Here is a 22,815-nt window from a genome sequence, read left to right as displayed (position 1 = left end):
GAATAGGTATCAATAATTTATCTTTAGATTATTAAAAAACTAAATTTAACTCTTTTCCTGTTGTATTTAGGTTGAATCCAGTTTAACTCAATCATTATTGCAATGTGGCTTTAGCCAGTGGAAGCAGTGGTGATGCTGAAAAATGGTAAGATTCTGATACACAGTTGACCCTTGGATAACAGGTTTGAATGGATTTTTTTTTTTTTTTGAATAGTAAATACTACAGCAACACATCATCCATGGTTGGTCGATCCACAGATTCAGAACCTCACGATACAGAGGAACACTGGATATAGAGGGCTGACTCTGTTATACTCAGATGTTCAACTGTGTAGAATCAGCACTACTAAACCCTGTTGTGTTTCAAGGGTCAACGGTATTTAGAAGGGAGACTCGACAGGATTTGCTGATGAACTGGGTGCAAGATTTAAGACGTGGAGTCAAACATGCCACCAAGGATTTTGGCTCTAGGAGTTGGAAAGATGGAGCTGTCAACTGAGATGGGGAAAAATACAGAGAGATCTGAGAGTCAGACAGGGAATTCAGCTTTGAACATCTTAAGTTTGATATTTCTTTTAGTCACAGTTGGAGGAGTCTAGAATTAATGAGGTCTAATGAGAGCTGTAAATTTGGGAGTCATCTAGCATATAGGTGGTATGTAAAGTCACAAGACTGGATGAGATCAGCAAGGAAGTGAGGTAGATTCAGAACAGGAGTAAGAACCGAGCCCTGTGGTTCTCTAATGTTAAGAAATCACAAAGAGAAGAACAAAGGTGAATGAGCGGCAGCCAGTGAGTTAAAAAGGAAACGTCCCCTCAAATACCAATTAGAGATTCTTCTTTATCAACAGTTCACTAAAAATTGTACTCGTTTTACTCTCAAAGTCAAAAAAGGTAGTAGTCACCACAAATTAAGTTAAGGATCTGTGATCTTCCATTCATTAGAGTCAGTTTAGGAATACAACATTTTGAAAGATATCCTGATGTTAATATCAATTTGAGCAGAAAACATTTTATCTGTGAGCCTGTACATAATGGGTTTTTCAGAGTTGTATTCCTTTTATAAAATAAATAACATGGTAGATAGATGATAAATAATAGAGGATATATTCATTTCCTAAGTCTGCAGTAACAAATTACTACAGGCTGGTACAGGCTGGGTAAGTAGCTTAATAGAAATGTATTCTCTCAGAATTCTGAAAATCAAGAAGGCCAGAACCTGGAATCAAGCAGGGCTGATCCCTTCTGGAGGGCCTGAGGGAGATGAGGTCATTCCATGCCTCTTTCCAAGCCTCTGGCGGCACCTCATAAACCGTAGGGTTCCTTGATGGGCATAACCCTCTGCCTCTGTCTTCACCTGACTTTCTCCTTGTGAGTTTCAAATGTGTTCTTCTCCTATAAGGACACTAGTCTTTGGACCTAGGATCCACACGACATCCAGGAAGATCTTATCCTGAGATCCTTAGACCTGTAAGGACTGTATCTGCAAATATGCTCACATCCACAGGTAGAGCAGTGACCACCCAGACATATCACTGGAAGACATTTTTAAATTCAATACAGATGATCAAACGGTCTGCAGAATCAGCAGTAAGCTGCCGGCCAGTTCCTAAGGAACACAGGTAGAAGTTGTTGCCAAGTGCCAACTTTGTGGTAAGGATAAACAAACAGCCCTAAAAAAATACCTACAAGTAAGAATAAATGTAAGCATTGTTTTCAAATTAACTTGGAGACCATACCAATTTTAATCACTCATCTTTATTGATAAAATAGGTTCCTAGCAGTACATAGTCTCAGACATAAATTTAAGGGTTCTGCTTAAAAAACAAAAAAGTATGGGATAGAACACTGTTGCTATATAATAAAGTACATGTTTTTAAACACCAAGTTCTTAAAATAATATCCAAGTAAGAAGACCAAGAATAAATTAATTCAACCTATTTGTTTACAAAAATAATTATTTGTCAAGTAATGTTTTATAATAGAGCTGCCCCAACAAATTGCCTCAGACTTAATCTCAATTGTGTAGCTTAATTTAATTCTGACTTGGGATAAAAACCATCAAATTACAGGATACTTTCCCAAAAACCAATAGAAAAGTTTAAAAATAAAATTTATTACTTGTTTATAAAATACCAATCAAGGCCTCTGAATGAGAAAATAAATCTGTTTAGTTTGGGCCCATTAGCCATTTTCTATTCAATCAGTCCCCTCAACTATTGCAAACTTAAGATAAAAAAATTCCAAAGTGAAAAGCACTTTTGAATTTTACCATATATGAAATTATACATAAAAGTCACCATGTGATTATTACTTTAACAAATTATACACTCCAAAGTAGAATGTTCGATCATGCATATTTTAATATATATTCAATATAAATGAGTACAGTATATTTAATAGTATTTGACATTCTTACCTTTTCTTCTATAATCACCACAAAATAATGAAAAATTTAGATTTTGACTGATGTCAGCACATTTCTATTCCTAGTGGCTTTTAAAAACTTATATATTGGACATATATTTTGTAAAAATTAAAACAAATACTTATAAATCCAGATTTCCCCCCTCCTCCCCTGGTACTCCCCAATCCTTTGACTGAAAGATTACAAGAAATATCTTTTGCTTATGTTTATGAAAACCAGATGGAGCTTTAGACCTAGAAAAAAATTTTTTAATTTTAATTTACTGTTTCCATATGTTAAGAGTAATTACTTTAAAAAAAAAGGTTCTGAGGCAGAGCAATTCCCAATTTACTGTGAAATTACCATACCTAGCTTGCTGTATCAAACATTTCAACTGTTAGCTAAATGAGCTACCTAATATCCTTAAAGATCAACCAGAGAAGAGAAAAATCTCATCTTCATTACTGATTTAGAACCAAAACTTATTCAAAGAAGTAGTTTAACCTACTAAATATGTCTCTTATAAGCTCTTCTTTCTTAGAAAGTAGTATTCCTTCTCTTTCATTCCTGAAATGATATCTCATGTACTTAAGCAAGTCATGGACAAGTGTCAGCTCATTATTATGATAAATGAGCTCAAATTAAATTACCTCTTTTATTTATGGTGCATATAAAACATTCCTAGCAGCCTTTTAAACTGAACTTTATTTGACAAAAATTTAAATTAATGAGAAGGTAGACAGGCAATCATTAAAGCTGAAGTCTCATGGTACATAAGCTATTTGTTAACTTTCACCAAATAGGAAGAATATAATTTAGTATGACAATTTTTCCATTCACAATACTGTGGCAATATCTGTATATTAAAATTGGGATATTTTTTATGAATTCCACGACATTTGTTGGGAATATTCTTGTTTATCTAAATGTCAACCAAAGCCAACAGCACTGCTGAAAGCTCGTTACGTGCAGTAGTTGCTGTGAAAATCTTTAATTCTGCCAATTAAGTGTAATTGGCAGAATTACAAAATTCTTGTAATTCAAATTTTGTAATTTTGTAATTATAAAAATTACAAAAAATTACAAAAATCTTGTTCACCAATTAACAAAGGCTTAATTTCTACTTTTCAATTATATTTTGGAGTAAAGTCTATGACCATTAACTATGTATTTTTTCATTGCTATCCTTTAAATGTCCTTGCCAGTGCACTGTACATATTATAGAAAAAACAAAACAAAGGGTAACTTGAGATGGATTTTGCTGTTACTTCATTCACTTAACAAGCAAGTCCCAGTGAGTGTGTTGGAACCTTGTAAGAGGTTCACAGACTTAAAAAGCTCTTCAGCTCTTCCTCAGACTGAGGTCACTACTGGTTACTAATGCTGACAAAGACGTACTTTCTGACACATCCTCCTTCCTAAGGTTCAAGAATGATTCTCGAGTTATTTGAAGAATCTCTCTCAAGCCTTTATTTTCTTGCTATAAGAAAGCAAACAAAAAGAAGCAGTCAGCACGGTGGCTATAATAGTAAAAATGTTATCTTAAGAAAAACCAAACATATGAAGGTATGATAAATAAAATAAAAGCAAGTACTGTAATTGGCAGAAATGTATTAAATCAGTGGGTCCCCAACCTCCCTGACACCAGAGACCAGTCTCATGGAAGACAATTTTTCCATAGGCTGGAGGCTAGGAGTGGGAGGAGGGAAGGAGTTGGTTTCAGGATGATTCAAGTGCATTACATTTATTGTGCCCTTTATTTCTATTATTATTACATCAGCTCCACCTCAGTTCATCAGGCAGTGGATCTTGGAGGTCAGGGAACCCTGTATTAAATGATATATGCTGCTGAAGCTGACAACTTGAATCCAGAGAACAGTTTTTTAAAGAGGTAGGAATTATGTGTTCAGTGTCTTCCACCACTGTGAAGGCTTTTTATTTATGCAGCTTTAATTACAGAACTTCAGAAACTGCCTTATTTTACAGCACAATACATATAGATGAAGAGGAGTTTGCCTGGTGGCTCAGTGGTACAGAATCTGCCTGCAATGCAGGAAACGTGGGTTTTGATCCCTGGGTCGGGAAGATCCTCTGGAGTGGGAAATGGCAACCCACTCCAGTATTCTTGCCTGGAGAATTCCATGGATAGATGAGCCCGGTGGGCTACAGTCCATGGGGTCTCAAAAGCGTCGGACATGACCGAGCCACTAAACAACAACACAGATGAAGAAAATAACATCTAGCTTTTTATTTGTGTAAACTCAGAAAGTCTGTGAATAATACACTGGGGCTAACACCTCTTGGTACTTCAGTACTTTTATTATTTTCCATGATATCACGGAATGCAGGGCAAGCCTGGTTTGCTTTCCTTGTGGGGATTTAACAGCAGCAGGCTGGCTGAAGAGATAGTGGTGTTTTTTAAGAAGGTAAGTAAGCGACCAGATTGAGCACTGGCAAACAACTTTGCCCTTATCTTTTAGATTAGTTACTGTAAGTCCATGGGGTCACAAAGAGTTGGACACGACTGAGCGACTGAACTGAACTACTGTAAGAAATTTTTAGACATTTAAAAATAACTATTATAATTTATTCTCTACAGCTTTGCCTTTGGTCTTACTTTCTAAGCTTCAATGGTATAAAGCAGGTATCAGCAAACTATGGCCGGGCTTGAGGCCTGTTACTGTAAATTAAACTGCACTGGAACACAGCTGAGTCCAATCTTATTTTGTGTGTTTATGGCTGCTTTTTTGTTTCAGTGGCAGAGCTGAGTACCTACAACACAGACTGCCTGGTTTTCAAAGCTGAAAAGATTTATTATCTTGCTTTTTACTGAGAAAGTTTGCTTGCCTTAGTTACAAAGAATGAGAGAACTTTGTACAGTTAGAAAAATCATTTTTGGTCCCCTATAACCAATTTCTCCACCATGATTTCAAAATGAAGGTCTTAAAATTATAAAGGTCACCTCTTCTACCAATTTGAGCTATTCAACAATGACTTGTGCTTTTGCTACCACAAAATAAAGGACAGAGGCGATAAAAGCTTTTATGTGAAGTGTTAGTTGCTCAGTCGTGTCTGATTCTTTGCGACCCCGTGGACTCTAGCCCTCGGGGCTCTCTGTCCATGGGATTTTCCAGGCAAGAATACTGGAGTGGGTTGCCATTCCCTTCTCCAGTGGATCTTCCGACCCAGGGACTGAACCCAGGTTTCCTGCATTGCAGGCGGATTCTTTACCATCTGAGCCATCAGGTGGTAAGAAAGTTTTTATATCTCTAGAAAAATACAAGTGGCCAAAGAATATTATTTGTGGATTAAAAAAAATTTTCCCTCTTCATCATTGTGATCTCTGATAAAAAAGAGATATTTTTAACAAATTACTAACCTGAAGAATTATATTCACCTAATAACAGAAGCAACACAGGATCCAAAAAAGTCAATTTTCTCAATGACTGGTATAAGTTTACTACTGATCTTAGACTCCTATATTACTATATAAATGGTCTTGCATTATATTCCCAAATAACCAGTACCCAGATTAGGAAAAAGAATATTACTAGCATCCCAGAAAGTATATATTTTAAAATGAGATATATTTTCTGGCATAAATCTTTGTACAAATAGTTTTCACCTACATGTGCAATTTAAAACTTACTTCAAGTTGAAATATTCGTTCCTGTTCCTTGCAACCCTGTTGCTCATCAATTTCAATGGCTTTCCTCATGACTGCTGCCATTTCAGTTATCTGGTCAACATGTGCTTGTAATTCCTAAAAAAAAAAGGAGATGGAAGCTGTAAATCAATGAAACACTTAAAAAAAAAAAACCTCTTTTTATAAAATCTGCATTACTACTTGATATGTTAATACCTTTACACTGCCATTTAACATAAATGTAATATATCAAACAGATATTTACAAGACTGTTGACTGACAATAAATGTCCTTGTGAAGTCAGATTTCTGTTAGGCCTAGGATTAAGGATAAGCAGCACAATATATCTAAACCCACGAATAGAAAGAATACTCATTTCACAAACCTCTCACCATAAATGATCAGCAACATTTTCTTTTTCGTACCTACGTGCCCCATGACCAAACTAATGGGAAAGATATATATTCAATATCTATTTCTTCCTGAAGTCTTCATGATTTATAAATATATTCTATGGTATCCATCCTAAAAACTGATCTCAATTTAATCTAGAATCTTTTCCAGACTATAATCCTCACTGACAGCAGGACCTATCCACTGCTTGTATTTCTCTATTATTTAATGTTAGGTATATAATAGATGATAAGTATTGAGTAAATAATAAGTATTGAATAAAATGAACAGAGTTCTACTTTTATTATCTTTTTTGCACACGTATGGTGTGCAGGCACTATGCTAGGTGAGAGGAATACAAACATTTCTTAACAAAAATGTTCTCTGATTACAAAGAGCTTACAGTCAATGAAAGAGATGGACAAAAGGTTTTATAATTTCTCTGTTGTTTATAATCAGCAGGGGCACAAGACTAATACTTTTTTAAATGAATAACTTCTATAGACCATTGTTCACTGGCGACTGAGGGTTACTTTGTTATACTAAGGCCAAAACTTAAATATAGAAGTTAATAGCTTCCCACGTAAACATTCAGTCTCTTAAACAGTTGTATATACTCTATTTGGAAAAAAAGATTTGAACAAGACCCCTCAAAACCTATAACACTAGTAAACTGTGGAAGGAATATAAATATTCAGACAGACAACAAATAGGAATATCTTTAGTAAACCACACGTTTAATATCTTAAGTAACAAAAATACAGATCCTTATATTATTTTAATATAATCTATACAAAGCTAGTACACAGGAAGAAGGCAAAATAAACTACACTGTACAGTACAGTGCTATTTAAATTGAAATTACCTGAAGTCAAATACATTTTAAGAAATTAACAATTCAGCCCCTCAGTTGCACTGCTGACATTTAATAGCCACATGTGGCTGGCGGCTTCCAATTTGAATAGCACAGATAAAGAACATTTCCATCACTACAGAAAGTTCTGTTAGACAGCTCTGGATTAGACTATGATGGTAAGAATGATATCAAGACAAGCAACTGTCATGTCCTATAACAATTTAAAAAAAATAATTACAATCCTTTCTACCATAAAGGGAGCCTAACATTTAAAAGCAAGTCAAGTACAGGTAACTTCAGCAGCAAGTCAGATAAGGATAATGAGCAAAAATTTTGAATACCAACAGCTTTCTCAGTTTATGATTTAATGTCTTATGGCAACTATAAGGAAACAAATAATCATTTGCCTCTAAAACGGAAGAAAACAAGAAACTACTTTTTTCAGGACAGTCTGTGCTAACAAAACCATCATAAGGAAAAAAACCTCAATACAAACAGAAGGGTATTTTTACAGGCCTGGTTCCTGGATGATCCACTTATTACAATAAGATCTTTAGGGAAGTATCATAGATCTCGTAAAAGGCACAATAGGGCAAGACCTGTGCTTTCAAAATGTTTTAAAAGCAAGAAGTGCTAGCAACAAAATCTTTGCACTCTCTTGAAATTGCATTCGAGGAAAAAAAAGACAAAACACAACAGACACAATGGAGAGGTTGCTACTATACTTGATTGTAACACCTAAACAAAGGTAATTTTATTTTCTTGTGAATGCAAATTAAAGGACTATAAACTATGGAAAATCTAAATTAAAACAGTTCATTTAATTGTTTGACTAAACAAAATTTTTACAAAGTCAGATTAAAATAACTGTCAAGAAAATGTCTTTGATGTTCAGAAGAAGACAACCATTTGAAGCTTCCTAAAATTTTGCAGCTAGAGTTAACTAGAATAACAAAATGAAAGGCTGGCCCAAAGAACCTTTAAAGCCTGCAATTACCTAACAGGCTATGTATAATGCAATACACAGCGAATTCATGACAAATTTAAAGTTTCTAACCTGAGTATTTTTGCAAGGCTATCAAAAGCATAGTGTTTTTTAAAAGCAATTTCATTTATTTGCTGATTTAATTTGGGAGTATTCAATGTAAAAGAACTTTTTAAATGCCCCTCCCCCCCTCCATCCACACCCCCAAAGTTGACTGTTTTATTTAGTGTACATTCTTATTTGCTTCCAAGTGCCTCCTCTCCAGTCCATGTTGAGGTGCTTCAAGGATGTGTCGAGATGCACCAAGGAAGAATCCTTCGGAGCTGTTACGATGCACCATGTCAATCTGTAGTACAGAGTCATTATAATGTTAATACGGACAATATCCGTAATTTAAAAACTGAATGAGTGTTAGTTCATGCGAGTTAGCCAACTGTTGGAAATGTTTGTTTTTTTAAGATTTCCAAAAAGGTAGTAGTTCAAAAATAATGTAAAAATGAGTGTTTGAATGAAAATGAGTTCTCCTCCAACTTTTTATTGGCTTTTAAATGTGTGCTCAAAAAACTTCTAGGTGAGGGCAGAATTCTGTTACAGTAGTCTCAACAGAGCCTCTTACTCCAAAATGCTGTTAAGTGGAACTCTGTGTTTTACCCAAAAATGTGTCATAAAATTATTTTTGTGTTTAGGGGTATCAGAGCACTAGTACCTAAACATATCCTGGAAGCTCATACTTATCATGCAAGTTTCTGTGCTCACCCATTTCTGCTTGTCAAGCCCCCAAATTAATTCGAGGCTAGATTTAGATGGATTTGCTACCTTTCCTTGCCACTTTCCCAGATTCTCCTCGTGAGAACTAATCTTGCTTCCTCTAGTACTCCAGTAGTAATCCAGATCTCTATTTAGGATTCATCACATCCTACCTTATGTTAGATAATCATGTTTGTATCTGTATCTCCCAATGCACTGAAAGGTCCTATGGTAGAATAATAAAACTTAGTCATTCATCTCATTATGGTAACTAAGCCAGTGCAAGTGTTAATAAATATTTGTTTGAATCAAAGCGTCTCCTTTTTGGGAAAAATCAAAATCACAAACATTAATATGTATTAGTTAAAATTAATAACAAGTAACTGAACTGTTATTTCATGGAAGGCAAGAATCAGCACTTAGAAGAAGAATTTCATCTGCATAATGAAAAAGGATGGCTTACAGCTATCTTAAGACATGTTTAACTTGCTAATTAGTAAAACAGCTGTATTGAATGGTAAAATCTAATGTGTTTTAGAAAACATTTGCTTCTGACATAGCTGCTACCATGAGGGACTAGCTAGCTTCAGCATCTTATTCTTAAGCACTTGCTTGCCAGAGTATTCTCTGTAGATCTTAAAAAATTTGTTAGGTTGTTAAACACAAGGGTCTTTTGGAATGTCTCAAGAACATACTTATTTTACCAATAATTTTAAGTCAGTTCATATTTGTACCTTAAAAAAACCTCTTAAATTATATATTCAAAATAAAATGTTTTTTTATAAAATGTTTTTATAATGATATTAACAATAGATACATTTTATACTCAAAAGATTGCCACTTAACTATCCATGGTTCCTTTTAGTTAGGAGATAAATAGCATAATTAGATAATATTAAAACCACATTTGTTAATTTATTATTATACTATTTGACACAAGAGCTATTACTAACTTCCTTATTATGGAAAGTTGAATTTACATGTTAAAGCAATTTACTAGATATTTATTTTTAGTATAATTAATAATAAAAAGTACCTAAAATCACCAAGATGGAAGAAATATTTTAAAGAATCTAAAAAGTGTTTTAATAATTGAGAAAGATAAAAATACGTTGTAACAGTCAATACTTCTTAAATAACACTCGTTATAACTAGTAAAAAAATAGTTAGCTCATCATTATCCAATAGAGATAATGGCCTCGTAGTCACAATCTATTCTAATATTTTTCACACCAGCAGTTAAAAATCAGTTTAAAATAAAATGTAAATGGTAAAGGACTACTTTATCTTTTCACAGCAGCTGCTAGCAAATACAGGGATCACAACTAGTAAGATGAACTGCAGAAACAACACTGATTTATAGCCAGTTCAGCTCTGTCTCTAAAAATGATGTTGAGTGGTATGTGATGGAGGATGGGATGGTTGGGAAGGCAATATATATGGTATATTGTTTCTTTTCCTCCCCCCACCCCTTGGTGCTTCCATTAATAATCAGGAGTATCTATAGTCTGGATGAATTAGCCTCATTCAGAAGACAGTCTTGAAAAACGAATCTAACTTTAGCTGTTCTCGGATTTTTAAAAAGGTTTTTGGGCATTTAAGTTTCGTTTTTGCAACATATACCAATATACAAGTTAGAAGAAATATTTCTTTGAAGCAGGTAACATTATAATTTTGAATAAATTGAATTGAATACACTTACCTTTATTTCCCAAATAATGTTTACTTTTTAATATATATTATAAGCTAGTACTAGGGAAGAATGGGAGTTTGAAGACTAAATCAAACAGAAAATGACACATAACATGAAAAAAATAAGGAAAAGAAGAAAACGTCAAAAAGAGAAGTATTCGATATCATGTAAGACACGTGATTTTTTAAAAATCTGAACACAAGTTAATTGACTGTCCTTTTTTCAGATTATATTTACAGAATGGGATTACCTTAGTGTGTTGCTCTTTTAACTTCATTATTATTCCTGGATCATCTTTTTTGCTAGCCATTAGCAATCTAAACATTTGTTCTCGATACTTGCTCATTATAAGTTCCAAGGCAGATTGATGTTCTTCCAGGGATGTACGTAATTCTATCAAGAGTAACAGTATATTTTATTTAAACTTGAGTTTAAGATGCACAATGTATTCTCTTCCACATTACATTTTTTAAAAAGCAACTTATAAAGGGGATATTTCATAAAGAAAACATGAGGTACAAAAATCTAGCCATATGGAAATAAAGGACACCAAATGGAGTCCTTTATTAGTTTTCAAAATAACCATTTTAAGCTCATTTTTTGAGAATCACTTTAACAACTATTTACTAAACAACAACTGAGTGTCAGATCATGCTCTATATTAGGAATACCAAAAGGCCATAAAGTTCAGAGTCTAGTGGAGAAAACAAAACATAAATAATTATAACACAATGTGGTTAAGTGCAGAGAGGAGCTCTACCCTAATACATATAAAAAGTCTGTGAGGAAAAATTGGTGTAGGCTTCACAGAAGTATAGTAGTGAGGTGAATGTACATTCCTTCAGTTGAAAAATAAAGGACAGGGCATTCTAAGCAGGGAGGCATGAAAGTGGATGGTATGTTTGGGAACTTGTTCAGGGTGGCAAGAGCAAAGGTCTCACGGAGAAGGTAGGTATGGGAAGAATATGAAAAAGAAGGCTTAGAGTCAACTTTGAAGGCCTCTGGATAAGGAAATAGTACACAGTGAGGGTTCTTAAGCAAAAGAACAACATGACCAGATATGTTTTTGTAAAATCAATCTGATGACTGTGCTGAAGATGGACTGGAGCGGAAAGGGACTGAAATCAAAGAGACCAATGAGGATACTTCAGGCCGGAGACTATAAACACCTAAGCTAGGGGCCAAAGTGGTGGGACTGCAGAGAATGAAACTGAGTTCTTTGACAGGTAATAATTTCAGTGGTACAAATGGATATTGATGGTGAGAGCCTAAGATGATTCCAAGTAAGGTAGACAGATATTCATATGTAGGATAGGATAAAGAGAGATATATGTAATTGAAGCATAATGGACTAGAAAAAGTAATTTTAACTGGCTATTTTCCCATTTAAAGAATATTAACTGATCCGAATTCAACAGTGCAGTTGGAGATCAAAGCTCACGTTTGAGATGCTATACACAGTGATAAACAGCTTGCCTTTGTTCTCTTGTTGCAATTCTCTGATTTGTCTGTTTTCTTGCTGGATTCCCATAACTAATGTGGACCGTGGCCGATGTCTTGCAACTTCATTAAGTTCTTGAATTTCTTCTTGATACTAATGAAAAGATTTTTTTTTCAAGATGTAAGAGAATATATTTGAAAATATGTATCTTACATATGTGTATATATGTGTGTACATTTCATAAAGAATTCTTACAGCTCGACAACAAAAAGAACCCAATTAAAAAATGGGCAAACAACCAAGTTCTGAGGATGCAATGGACATCATCGTGTCTAAAGTTAATAGTACTATATCACATATTTGGAATTTGTCAAGAGACTACATCTTACATATTCTCACCACATACAGTAATTACATACAGTAACTATGTGAGGTGACAGAAGTACTAACCTACCTCATGGTTAGTAGGTAACGGTTCCACAATATATACATGTGTACTGTATACCTTAAACTTACACAATGCTGTACATCAAGTATACCTCAGTAAAGCTGAAAAAAATGCGCAAAGGATTTGAAGAGACATTTCTCTAAAGATGATACACAATGGTCAATAAACACATGAAAGATACTTAACATCGTTAGTCATTAAGGAAACACAGCTCAATATAACAAGGAGATAGCACATGACAGCCACTAGGATGACCTTAATCAAGCAAGTAATAACGAGTTTAACAAGAGGATGTGCAGAAATTGCTAACGCCTATATATTGTTGATGGGAATGTAAAATGACATAGCTGTTCTGGAAAACAGACAGGCAGATCCTCAAAAAGTTAAACATAGAGGTATAGGACCATTCTATTCTACAGCTAGGTATAGATATAGGTATAGGTATTCTTTACACAAAGAAAACTGAAAACAGATGTCCACATAGAAATGTATACACAAGTATTCACAGCAGTATTATACATAATTGCCCCAGAAGAAAAACAATCCAAATGTTCATCAACCAATGAATAGGGAAAAAAAAGGTGCTATACCCTTACAATGAATATTATTAATATTTAGCAATAAAAAGGAATGAAGTACTGATACATACTAGAACACAGATGAAACTTGAAAACTTTAGACAGTGATTATGGTTGCAGAGCACGTGAATATACTAAAGTTCAATCAACTGCACCCTTCAAAAGGGTAAATTGTAGAGGACTTCCTTGGTGGCCCAGTGGTTAAAACTCCATGCTTCCAGCAGATGTGGGTTCGTTTTGTGGTTGGGGAACTAAGATCCAGCATGCCATGTGGTGCCGCCAAAAAAATTAAAAAATAGGGTAAATTTTATGGTATGGTTCTTAACTCTGCTTGTCAACCTCCTCCCCTTTTTTACAACTCAGTACAAGATATGTATGTTCACTGGAATGCATGAGTCAAGCTAGACAGGGAGGTATGTAATGTGTTTAGGGCAGCAAAATATGGGCCTGGCCAAAAAGTTCAGGCTTTCCCATAAGATGTCATGGAAAAACCCACATGAACTTTTCGGCTAATCCAACAGGTAAACTTGCTTCACTTTTTCAGCAGCTTTGTTAAAATCAGTACCCCCAGGTTGCTGCTTCCTTTTACAAAAGAGATGCGCTTCATGAGAGTAAGCTATAAATATATATTTTCCTACAGAGATTTCCATCATAGTTTCAGAGATTCTATAGTTCTCTTAAAGTTAAAATCAAAAGAGGGCTTAAAATAGTAGTTCAACTTCATAGCCCACTGGAAAGTTCTTATACATAATGGTAAGGATAACAAGAAGTGAAGCCCTTTTCATTTCTTCCTTAATTGGCAGCAGTAAATGAAAAATAAGGTAGCAAGTATAAATGAATAGGGCTTCTCAGGTGGCTCAGAGGTAAAGAATCTACCTGCCAATGCAGGAAATGCAAGTTCAATTCCTGGGTTGGGAAGATCCCCTGGAGTTGGAAATGGCAACCCACTCTAGTATTCTTGCCTAGAAAATCCCATGGACAGAGGAGCCTGGTGGGTTATAGTCCATGGTGTCACAAAGAGTTGGACATGACTGAGCATGCACACACACACATGTGCAGTAACTGCAAAAAGTGAAAACAAGATATTGCTTTGCATCATCTTAAAAAACTATTTTATTATTAAACAGCACCCCAAAATAGTCCTATAAAAATATTTCTACATTATAAAAATAGGAGACAGAACAAAATATGTGTCACTATTAGTAAAAGATACTATCTCATCTTTATCAAATGTATTTAGATCTTAAAAAAATTCTTGTATTTTCCAAACTCAAATTTGCATCACTGTAGGAAATTAAGTGATCAAATCTACAAGTTTTAGAAGATATATATATACACACATACAAGTCAGTTGACCTTGACAAAATTATATTTCAATCTAAAGTAAGCTAAAACATACAAGTCAAGCTACTTCTAAACTTCAGAAAACGTTAAAAATAAAATACTAGTTAAGCAGAAGTTTATAATAAAAGTAACACATTAATGTCAATGACTGCCTTTTAAAAATGGAATCAACAGGGGAAAAAAAAAAAATCAAACCTGTTTCATAGCTTCTACTCGCTTGTTGAGAGCTGTGGTTTGCTCGATCAAAGATTCCGCTGCATCGTCATGATCTCTCAATCTTTCAACAAGGGCTTTAGCATCAGCAAGTGCCTTCTCAATGGTGCAACTCATTTCTAAAGGAATACGTAAGATTAAAAATGAGAAACAGATTCAAAAGAAAGCTGGCATATCAATCTTATTTTAGTTCCACTTTAACACACATTATGATTAAGCTACATTTGTTACCGAATCGTTCACTGTCTCAGGAAGAAAAACATCTAAGAACACCTGTGGTTTTCATTCTGTTCAGATGGAACAAACTTGCAAGTGAATTTATAATATTCAAAAAAACTATACACAACATATATAAATATATATAATTACATGTTACATATATACACGTATGTGTTTATATATACACATTTATATAAATATATATAAAGCCTGAGAACAAAATCAGAATGTATTTAAAATACCCTGAATATACAGTGGGGACAAAAGTGTATTCAATAAATACATTTTATGTTACATAGACTCCTCTATCCATAGGATTCTTCAGGCAAGAATACTGGAGTGGGTTGCTATTCCCTTCTGCAGGGGATCTTCTCAACCCAGGGATCAAACCCATGTCTCCTGCGGCTCCCACATTGTAGGCAGATTCTTTAGTGCACTGAAGAACTGATGCTTTTGAACTGTGGTGTTGGAGAAGACTCTTGACTTGGACTGCAAGGCGATCAAATCAGTCAATCCTGAATATTCACTGGAAGGACTGATGCTGAAGTTGAAACTCCAATACTTTGGCCACCTGATGGGAAGAACTGACTCACTGGAAAAGACCCTGATGCTGGGAAAGATTGAAGGCAGGAGGAGAAGGGGACGACAGAGGATAAGATGGTTGGATGGCATCACCAACTCGATGGACATGAGTTTGAGCAAGCTCCGGGAGTTGGTGATGGACAGAGAAGCCTGGCGTGCTGCAGTTCATCAGGTTGCAAAGAGTCGGACAAGACTGAGCAACTGAACTGAATGTTATATAGAAATTGCTCTCTTCATGAGGGCAATCCCTATCTTGCCATTTGTGAAAAAAGGTCATTTTATTATTTTGTATTCTGCAGTCGGTGACTGTCAGGTCTCTGACCATATGACCCTTCCTAGCCTCTGCTTGGTCAGGTGACCTCAGACACCAACCACAAACGTACACTACTAACCAGCCAAAGCAGCCTCTATGTGTCATGCTATACTAAAGGATCAACCTCCTTCTGGAGGAACTTCAGCTTCTCATATAAAAATTCTTTATAATTCTAACTCTCGCACTTTCCTTAGTAAATGGCAAAGAACAACACTGGCCATTATGGGAAACTTCTGATATGTTAAAATCAATAACTAAAATGTATAAAAGGAGTTGAAAAACTAGGAGACAAAACATAACACAGCCTATAGTTAGCTTCTTCAACTGATATGCTGAGACCTCAAAACAAAATTTTTATTTTAAAATAATCTCTCAAAAACTTTAACATTCTGACACTTATCACTCTTGAATTTTTCTCTTTCTACTGTTTTGCCTTATTTTCTGTTAATATACAAGCAACCCTTTCTTTAAGATTTTCTCAAAAAATAAAATTACCTTGTAATGTTACTATGTCATAAGCCAGATCTATAGCAATTAAATTAAAACCCAGGTGTAGAACAAAGTTAAGGGCTATAATTAAGAATTTTCACCAAGTTTAGGAAGACAGAATTTGCTACAGAATATAGGTATTTTTTTTAAATTAATTTATTTATTTTTTCAGTGGGTTTTGTCATACATTGACATGAATCAGCAATAGATTTACACGTATTCCCCATCCCGATCCATACTACCGCATGGGACTCCTTAGGTTAATTGTTAGCCCCTCAGATACAGAAAAATGCAGCAAGAGATTTAAATAACCTAACTGTGTAACATTTTAAAAGAAAGAAAGAAAATACAACACATCACACCATTTTAGCAGGCTTTCATTAAGATTATACCTAGCAAAGATTCAAAATTGCAAACTAAATAAAGATGAAAAAAAATTCAAACAGTATTCTTGGTTGTACCCAACAGCTGAAGCAGAGAGTATATTGTCCTGTTATTATAAACAGGTTCAAAGCTGAATAAAAAGATTTAATCAAAATAAAATGTAAAACTACCAATTTATAAAATGTTCACTTATATGACTAGACATTTCCAGAGAGCTTTAAGAATTAAGTTGGAAATTAATACAACTTCTGTCTCACTAGATAAAACAACCAAAAGATTTGTCTTCTAAGATTTAGGAGATTTAGATAAGGGCACTTCAAAATACAACAGCAAAAGGGCCACTAAAGGAACCAATGCTTCCTATAGGTTAAAACACGAAAGGACAGTCATTAAAATCTATCTAAGATGTCCTCCAACAAGGCCCTGCCCTTCTGGAATTACCTAAAATTAGAGCAAGGCAATAGTACAGCTTTCTTATTTATGTGGGGGTCACTGTATCTCTATGAATGAGTGTTAGTTCCTCAGTTGTGTCTGACTCTTTGTGACCCCACAGACTGTAGCCCTCCAGGCTCCTCTGTCCATGGGATTCTCCAGGCAAGAATACCAGAGTGGGTATCCACTTTCTGACCCAGGGACTGAACCTGGGTCTCCTGCATTGCAGATTCTTTACCATCTGAGCCACCAGGGAAGCCCCTATATCTCCGTATCTCCCATCAATCCCACTAACTATAGAACATCAGATTTTTTAGAGTAAAATTACATTTAAAAACAGAAAAAAATGTCTTACAGTAAAAATAACTGGTTGCAACAGATGGTGAAAGGAAAGAAAAAAGCAAAGTCTAGAGAAAGCTGTAAAAGATTTGAGAGAAGCTCATCTTGATTTAACAGAACTCAGGTATGAGGACCTTGACAGTCCGTGGTCCCAACATGTAAATGACACTGTTGGGACTAATATCAGAAGAAACCTCCTTATGCTTTGTAATAACATGATATCTACAAACAATAGCTAGGATGTGTTTCCAAATAAAATGCACTAAAGTTCCCATACAGGATGAGGTGACAGGTGATCAAATACGTATACTGTGTGTAACTCAGTAAGCTGCCCTCTCCCCAAAAGCCATACTCTCAGAATTCTCTGGGCAAAGGAATCTGTAGATTAACTGAAACAGAGCCCTGAATCTAGATGCAATCTTTTCAGATAATCATAAATCTTTCTTTCTGAAATATGAAAAAGTTAAGCTGTGTCTGGGGTTACCAACTTGACAACATGTTAGACAGGGAGACATATGGGCTTCCTTGATGGCTCAGACAGTAAAGAATCTTACCTATCCCCAATGTTTTGCCTTTATCTTTAGTTGATTTGCTGTTTTATTTGCATGTGTGGAAGATATCTAATTATATTTTCCTTTTCTCATGGAGACAACCAATTGTCCCATTTCCCATTTTTTGGACAGTACATTCCTCCTCCACTGAAGTTTAATGCCACACCTGTCGTATGTTTTCTCAGCAAATGTATGGGTATGTTTCTGAGCTCTCTATTTCTGGATCTATTTATCAGTATGCTGCCTCAGCTGTTAGAGTCCAACTGTTGGTAGCTTTCTGAACCTAAGGGATACAACCTTATACTGAATCTTGCTCATTGGGATAACTGTTATCCCCATTTTATCAATGAGGAAACAGACTCAGGACTTGAACAGAAAGGAGCTGACAGCACCATGCAGCAAGGAAGGAGCTAAGCGAGTACCAGAAATAGAACTTCTGATCCCAGTCTAGAGGATGTACAGCCAAGATGGATCCGCAGGGCTCTGCCTGCTTCTACCTATGTAAAAACTACCATGGTCTCCTGGGTGGAAAAACAAAGCAAATTCCTTGATGCTACTCCACCAAGGAGACTTCCAAAATATTATATAAACTGCATTTCAAACCAGCAGTAGAAAATAAGTGGAAGTATAAACAAAGATGAAAAAATAACAAATTTCTAATATCTTCCCTCATAACCAATAGGAAGCCTAGCACTTATTTTAACCAGTCATCACAGTTAACCTGTAAGACTGTTAAAAACAAGAAAACAGGCCCCACCCAAATGGAGTCACTTATGCTATGCCCCACATCACCAAACCAAGACTTAACTTACAGTTTTGGCCTCTTCCAGAAATGGAACCTTAAACCACTCAATCAGGAATCACTGAGGTCATTTGCCTGACAGAACCCCTGCCATCCCCTAAAGGAAAGTGACCTTGTCACATCCAACCTGCTTTTTGCTAGTGTAACTTCCTTGTTCCTTTTCCTATAAAAGTGTCTCATTTTGTACAGCTCCTTGGAACTCCTTTCTGCTAGATGGGGTGCTGCCTGAATCATGAATTGTTGAACAAAGCCAAAAAGATTTTTAAAGTTCACTCAGTTGAATTTTGTTTTTTAACACGACCAACTAGGCTTTTTGAAACTATAATTAACATCCACTTAAAAAAAAAAAATTCTCTAGATTGCATAATGAAATACTCCTATCAAAATGAACTACATTTAAAATCTGTTTTGTAACTATAAAAACTTATTTATTCAGGGAAAGTGTTAGCTGCTCAGTTGTGTCTGACTCTTTGTGACCCCATGGACTGCAGCCTGCCAGGCTCCTCTGTCCATGGGATTCTCTAGGCAAGAATACTGGAGGTGGTGGCCATTCCCTTCTCCAGGGGATCTTCCCAACCCAGGGATCGAACCTGGTTCTCCTGCTTTGCAGGCAGATTTTTTACCAGCTGAGTCACCAGGAAAGCCCAATTCTATTCCGGGTAAGGAATTATAAAAAGCAGGTAATTAAAAGCATACTTTTATTAGCATTTTAGATAAACAGTGACATAAAATGTCTAAGAATCTGCATATTTATTTCCTGTATGTGAAACCACAGAAAAGTTTAAAATATTTCATAACATGCATTTACTTTGCCACATTTTTGGAAACCACTGTGCTTTTCTCCCTCCCACAGCCCTCCCTTTTCGTTGGTAACTGCAGAGGGAGGAAGATTTGTTTTCCCATTCTCTGACAAGTTTTAAATTAAAAAAAAAAAAAACTCCAATTAAAAAAAAAAAGATATTCTCAATTTATCTATTTTTAAGTGTGTGTCTTAACTAGTCATACTTAACTAGTGTACTTACTTACATTATCTTCTACAGGTAGGTTCAGATTACAGGTAAAATTTTTTTAAAGCAGTTCCTGGTCCTACTCCCCTCCACCCCACCATGTTGAGCACATTCTCGCCCACTCTACCAACCAAAGACATTTGCAGTCAGACTCCTGGCACAGCGTTCAGAACATTCTGCTGCTGATAAAAGAGAAACCACCACCCACCCAAGAAAGAAACTGCCAGCTGTTTACTTTTAGACTTTGGTTAAGAAAAATTTAAAGAAATTAAAATCACTCTTCTTTTTCCTTTATCCACAAATCCATTATCTTATAGCTGGAACCACAGAGAAATACTATGACCACTGACATAATGTGTCTATAAATGTCAACAATCTAGTTTGGTTAAAAATTTTTATTGTTTGGGCAGGTGCCTCTAAAGTTAGTTTGTAGAAAATATTAACTGACACCCGTGGAGGTACAAAAATGAAAGGCATAGTATGGTTTTCTCAGAAATTTACAGAGATCAAGAAAGAAAGCATGTAAATTATAAATTATGTACTTTTAAAAAGTACACACACACATATCACTGTATTTGAAAGCACAAAAATTTTTCACTGTCCTTGAAAATAATGGAATGAACACATTTAGAGTTTTATGAAGCAGCTTTTTGAAGAAAATGAATTTTTAAAGTTAGAAGAAACAGAATTTGAAAGCAAGGACACAGGTGAAGTTTTATTTTTTTTAATTACATGTTTCCTTGGAATTGTGACTAAATGTAAGTTCATATACGTGTATGTTCAAACAAGTATGACAATTTAAGAAGAAACTAATCTAACCTAAACCAGTTATTTCTAACCTATGGGCAAGGAATCACTGGAAGGGTGGCACAGATGTACATGCATTAAGCATGGTCTGTAGTCTAAATATTTCTCTCATACCTATATATCCCACCATTTTTAATAGAGACTGCTAATAATAAAATACAAAATCATGTAAAAGCATAATAGTTTCGTGCCACGATGCACAATCTCAACTAACAGATATTAAAAATACAATTACTTGTGTATTAGTGGTACAGAATTCCTCATACTCAAAACTGGTCAGCGTTTTTAAAACTAATATAGAAGGTTCCTCTGGCTCTAAAATTCTATATTTTTTGAGAATGCTAAGGACTCCTACTTCTATGATGAAACTTCAGAACTATTATATTATAAATGGGGCTTCCCAGGTGGCTCAGTGGTAAAGAATACACCTGCCAATGCAGGAGACTTGGGTTCAATCCCTCGGTCAGGAAGATTCCCCTGGAGTAGGAAATGGCAATCTGCTCCAATATTCTTGCCTTGAAAATTTCAGAAACAGAGGAGACTGGGGGGCTACAGTCCACGGGACTAGTAAGAGTCGGCCACAACTGAACAACTAAGCACGCACACACACATTACAAATAAGTATACACGTTTATATTAATACAAATAATGCCTGCTAGGTGCCAAGCAATGAATCAACTTTTGCTACAAAGATGAATAAGATGTGATTCCAGACTCAAGCTCAAATTGGCAGGCGACAAGATACTTGAATAAACAGTGTTATACAATCTAAAAAGTTCTGTAGAAATACTGTTTGAAGTGCTTTGGGAGAACAGTGGTACTATCAGTATCATCTGGGGGAGCCTGAGAAGACAATGGTCTGTGAATTAGATTTTGAGAGGTGGTTTTATAAAAAGGAAGAGGAAGCATTCAAGACAGATGGTATAGCACATACAAAGGCACTGTAAAAGTGCTTGGCGTGTCTGGACAAACAGCAGTCTGGCGTGAACGAATACTGAGGTACTGGCAATATAAAACAGAAAAGGTAAAAATGGATTGGGACAGACAGTAAAAAGCTCTATGTGATACGCTTGACAAATAGGACTTAATTCTGTCAGCGGTAAGGTTATTGAAAAAGTTTCAAGAAAGGATTGACATAAAGAGATTTGTATTTCAGAATGGTAACCAGGGGAGGAGGATGGTGGGGAAATCATCTGGCTTTGAAAGAAGAAATAGCACAGTGCAATACAAGCGGAAATACAGTCAAGGATGAGCCTTGGGTTTCTAGTGCGGACAACTGGATGGATACCAGTACTATTATCTGAGATCGGATACAGAAGAAGGGTAAGATGAAAACCAAGAAAAAGGTAGGATTCTTCAGAAGGCAGTTTAAAGACAGTTGGTTATCCGCGAAGAGAACTAGGAAAAGAGTAATATTTCTTGAAGGGTGGTTTCAAGAAAGGGAATGGTTCTTACGCAAAGAGGTAAATTGAAACCCGAAAAGGAACCCTCTTCCACCCCTGCCGACCACCCCCATCCCGCCCCGCCAACGGTGAGCTGCCAGGTGGGTTAGGCAGGAAGAAAACCGAGAACAGAGGTGTGTCCCCACGGGTTAGGGCCAAGGCTTTTCATCGAACTTTCTGCACCTGAGATCCGGAAAGAGGTGCTCAGAGCTGAGAACAGGAAGTACCGCTCCCAGGAACCGGCAGCCGGTGGTTCAAGAGGTGGTGCAAAAGGGGAAAGCAAGCCTACGACTCGCTACGCCCGCTCGTCTCCCTGGATTGATTTCACTTACTCTGGTCTCAATCCCTCGCAGCCGTCAGCAGTGGCGGTTAGGACTCAAAGCCTCTGCCAACGGGGACCTATGCACCCAAGGGAAGAGACTCCTCCCGCCTGTTCAGCTTCCTCAGCGAGCAGACGCAGAACCCACAACAGGCAATGCAGGGCTGGCTCCGGGATTCCAGGTGCTCAGCCCCATCACTGGCAAGGAGAAAACCCCCGGCGACCGCCTCCGACCAGCGCTCTCAAAGCGCTTTAACCTCGCGAGACTTCCTTCCTCGCGTAACGGCGGGGGGGAGGGCAGACCTCCGCGATTTATTTGAGGCCTCTAGCTGACATGCGCAAGTAGTAGGGGCGGGCCACTTTACGTCTCTCCCCACTA

The 22,815-nt window shown here is 36.1% G+C and overlaps 1 protein-coding gene across 2 annotated transcripts; it reads right to left on the bottom strand.

Moving 5' to 3' along the window:
- Positions 1-1,737: 1,737 nt before the first annotated feature.
- Positions 1,738-22,720, bottom strand: FGFR1OP2 (FGFR1 oncogene partner 2). 2 transcript variants are annotated; one of them, XM_043881750.1, is made up of 7 exons: positions 22,450-22,720; positions 14,733-14,869; positions 12,203-12,320; positions 10,977-11,119; positions 8,519-8,632; positions 6,056-6,169; positions 1,738-3,886 (listed from the first exon to the last, which is right to left on the bottom strand). In XM_043881750.1, the coding sequence occupies exons 2-7, from the start codon at positions 14,865-14,867 to the stop codon at positions 3,749-3,751; spliced, it is 762 nt and encodes a 253-aa protein (XP_043737685.1). In that variant the 5' UTR covers positions 14,868-14,869; positions 22,450-22,720; the 3' UTR covers positions 1,738-3,748. The 2 variants fall into 2 exon arrangements, with proteins under 2 accessions (XP_043737685.1, XP_043737686.1); XM_043881751.1 differs by lacking the exon at positions 8,519-8,632 and having other exon boundaries at positions 22,450-22,717.
- Positions 22,721-22,815: the final 95 nt, after the last annotated feature.

This window comes from Cervus elaphus, chromosome 22 (genome assembly GCF_910594005.1).
Source record: "Cervus elaphus chromosome 22, mCerEla1.1, whole genome shotgun sequence".
Taxonomy (NCBI): Eukaryota; Metazoa; Chordata; class Mammalia; order Artiodactyla; family Cervidae; genus Cervus; species Cervus elaphus.
This window is presented reverse-complemented; position numbering and strand designations above follow the sequence as displayed.

Coding starts and splice junctions, on each gene's coding strand:
- FGFR1OP2 (XM_043881750.1), bottom strand. CDS start 14,867: ATGAGTTGCACCATTGAGAAGGCACTTGCTGATGCTAAAGCCCTTGTT. Junction 11,120..12,202: donor ATTGCAACAAGAGAACAAAG/GCAAGCTGTTTA, acceptor TACTCTTGATAG/AATTACGTACATCCCTGGAA. Junction 6,170..8,518: donor ACTTGGAAGCAAATAAGAAT/GTACACTAAATA, acceptor TTTTTTTTTTAG/GAATTACAAGCACATGTTGA.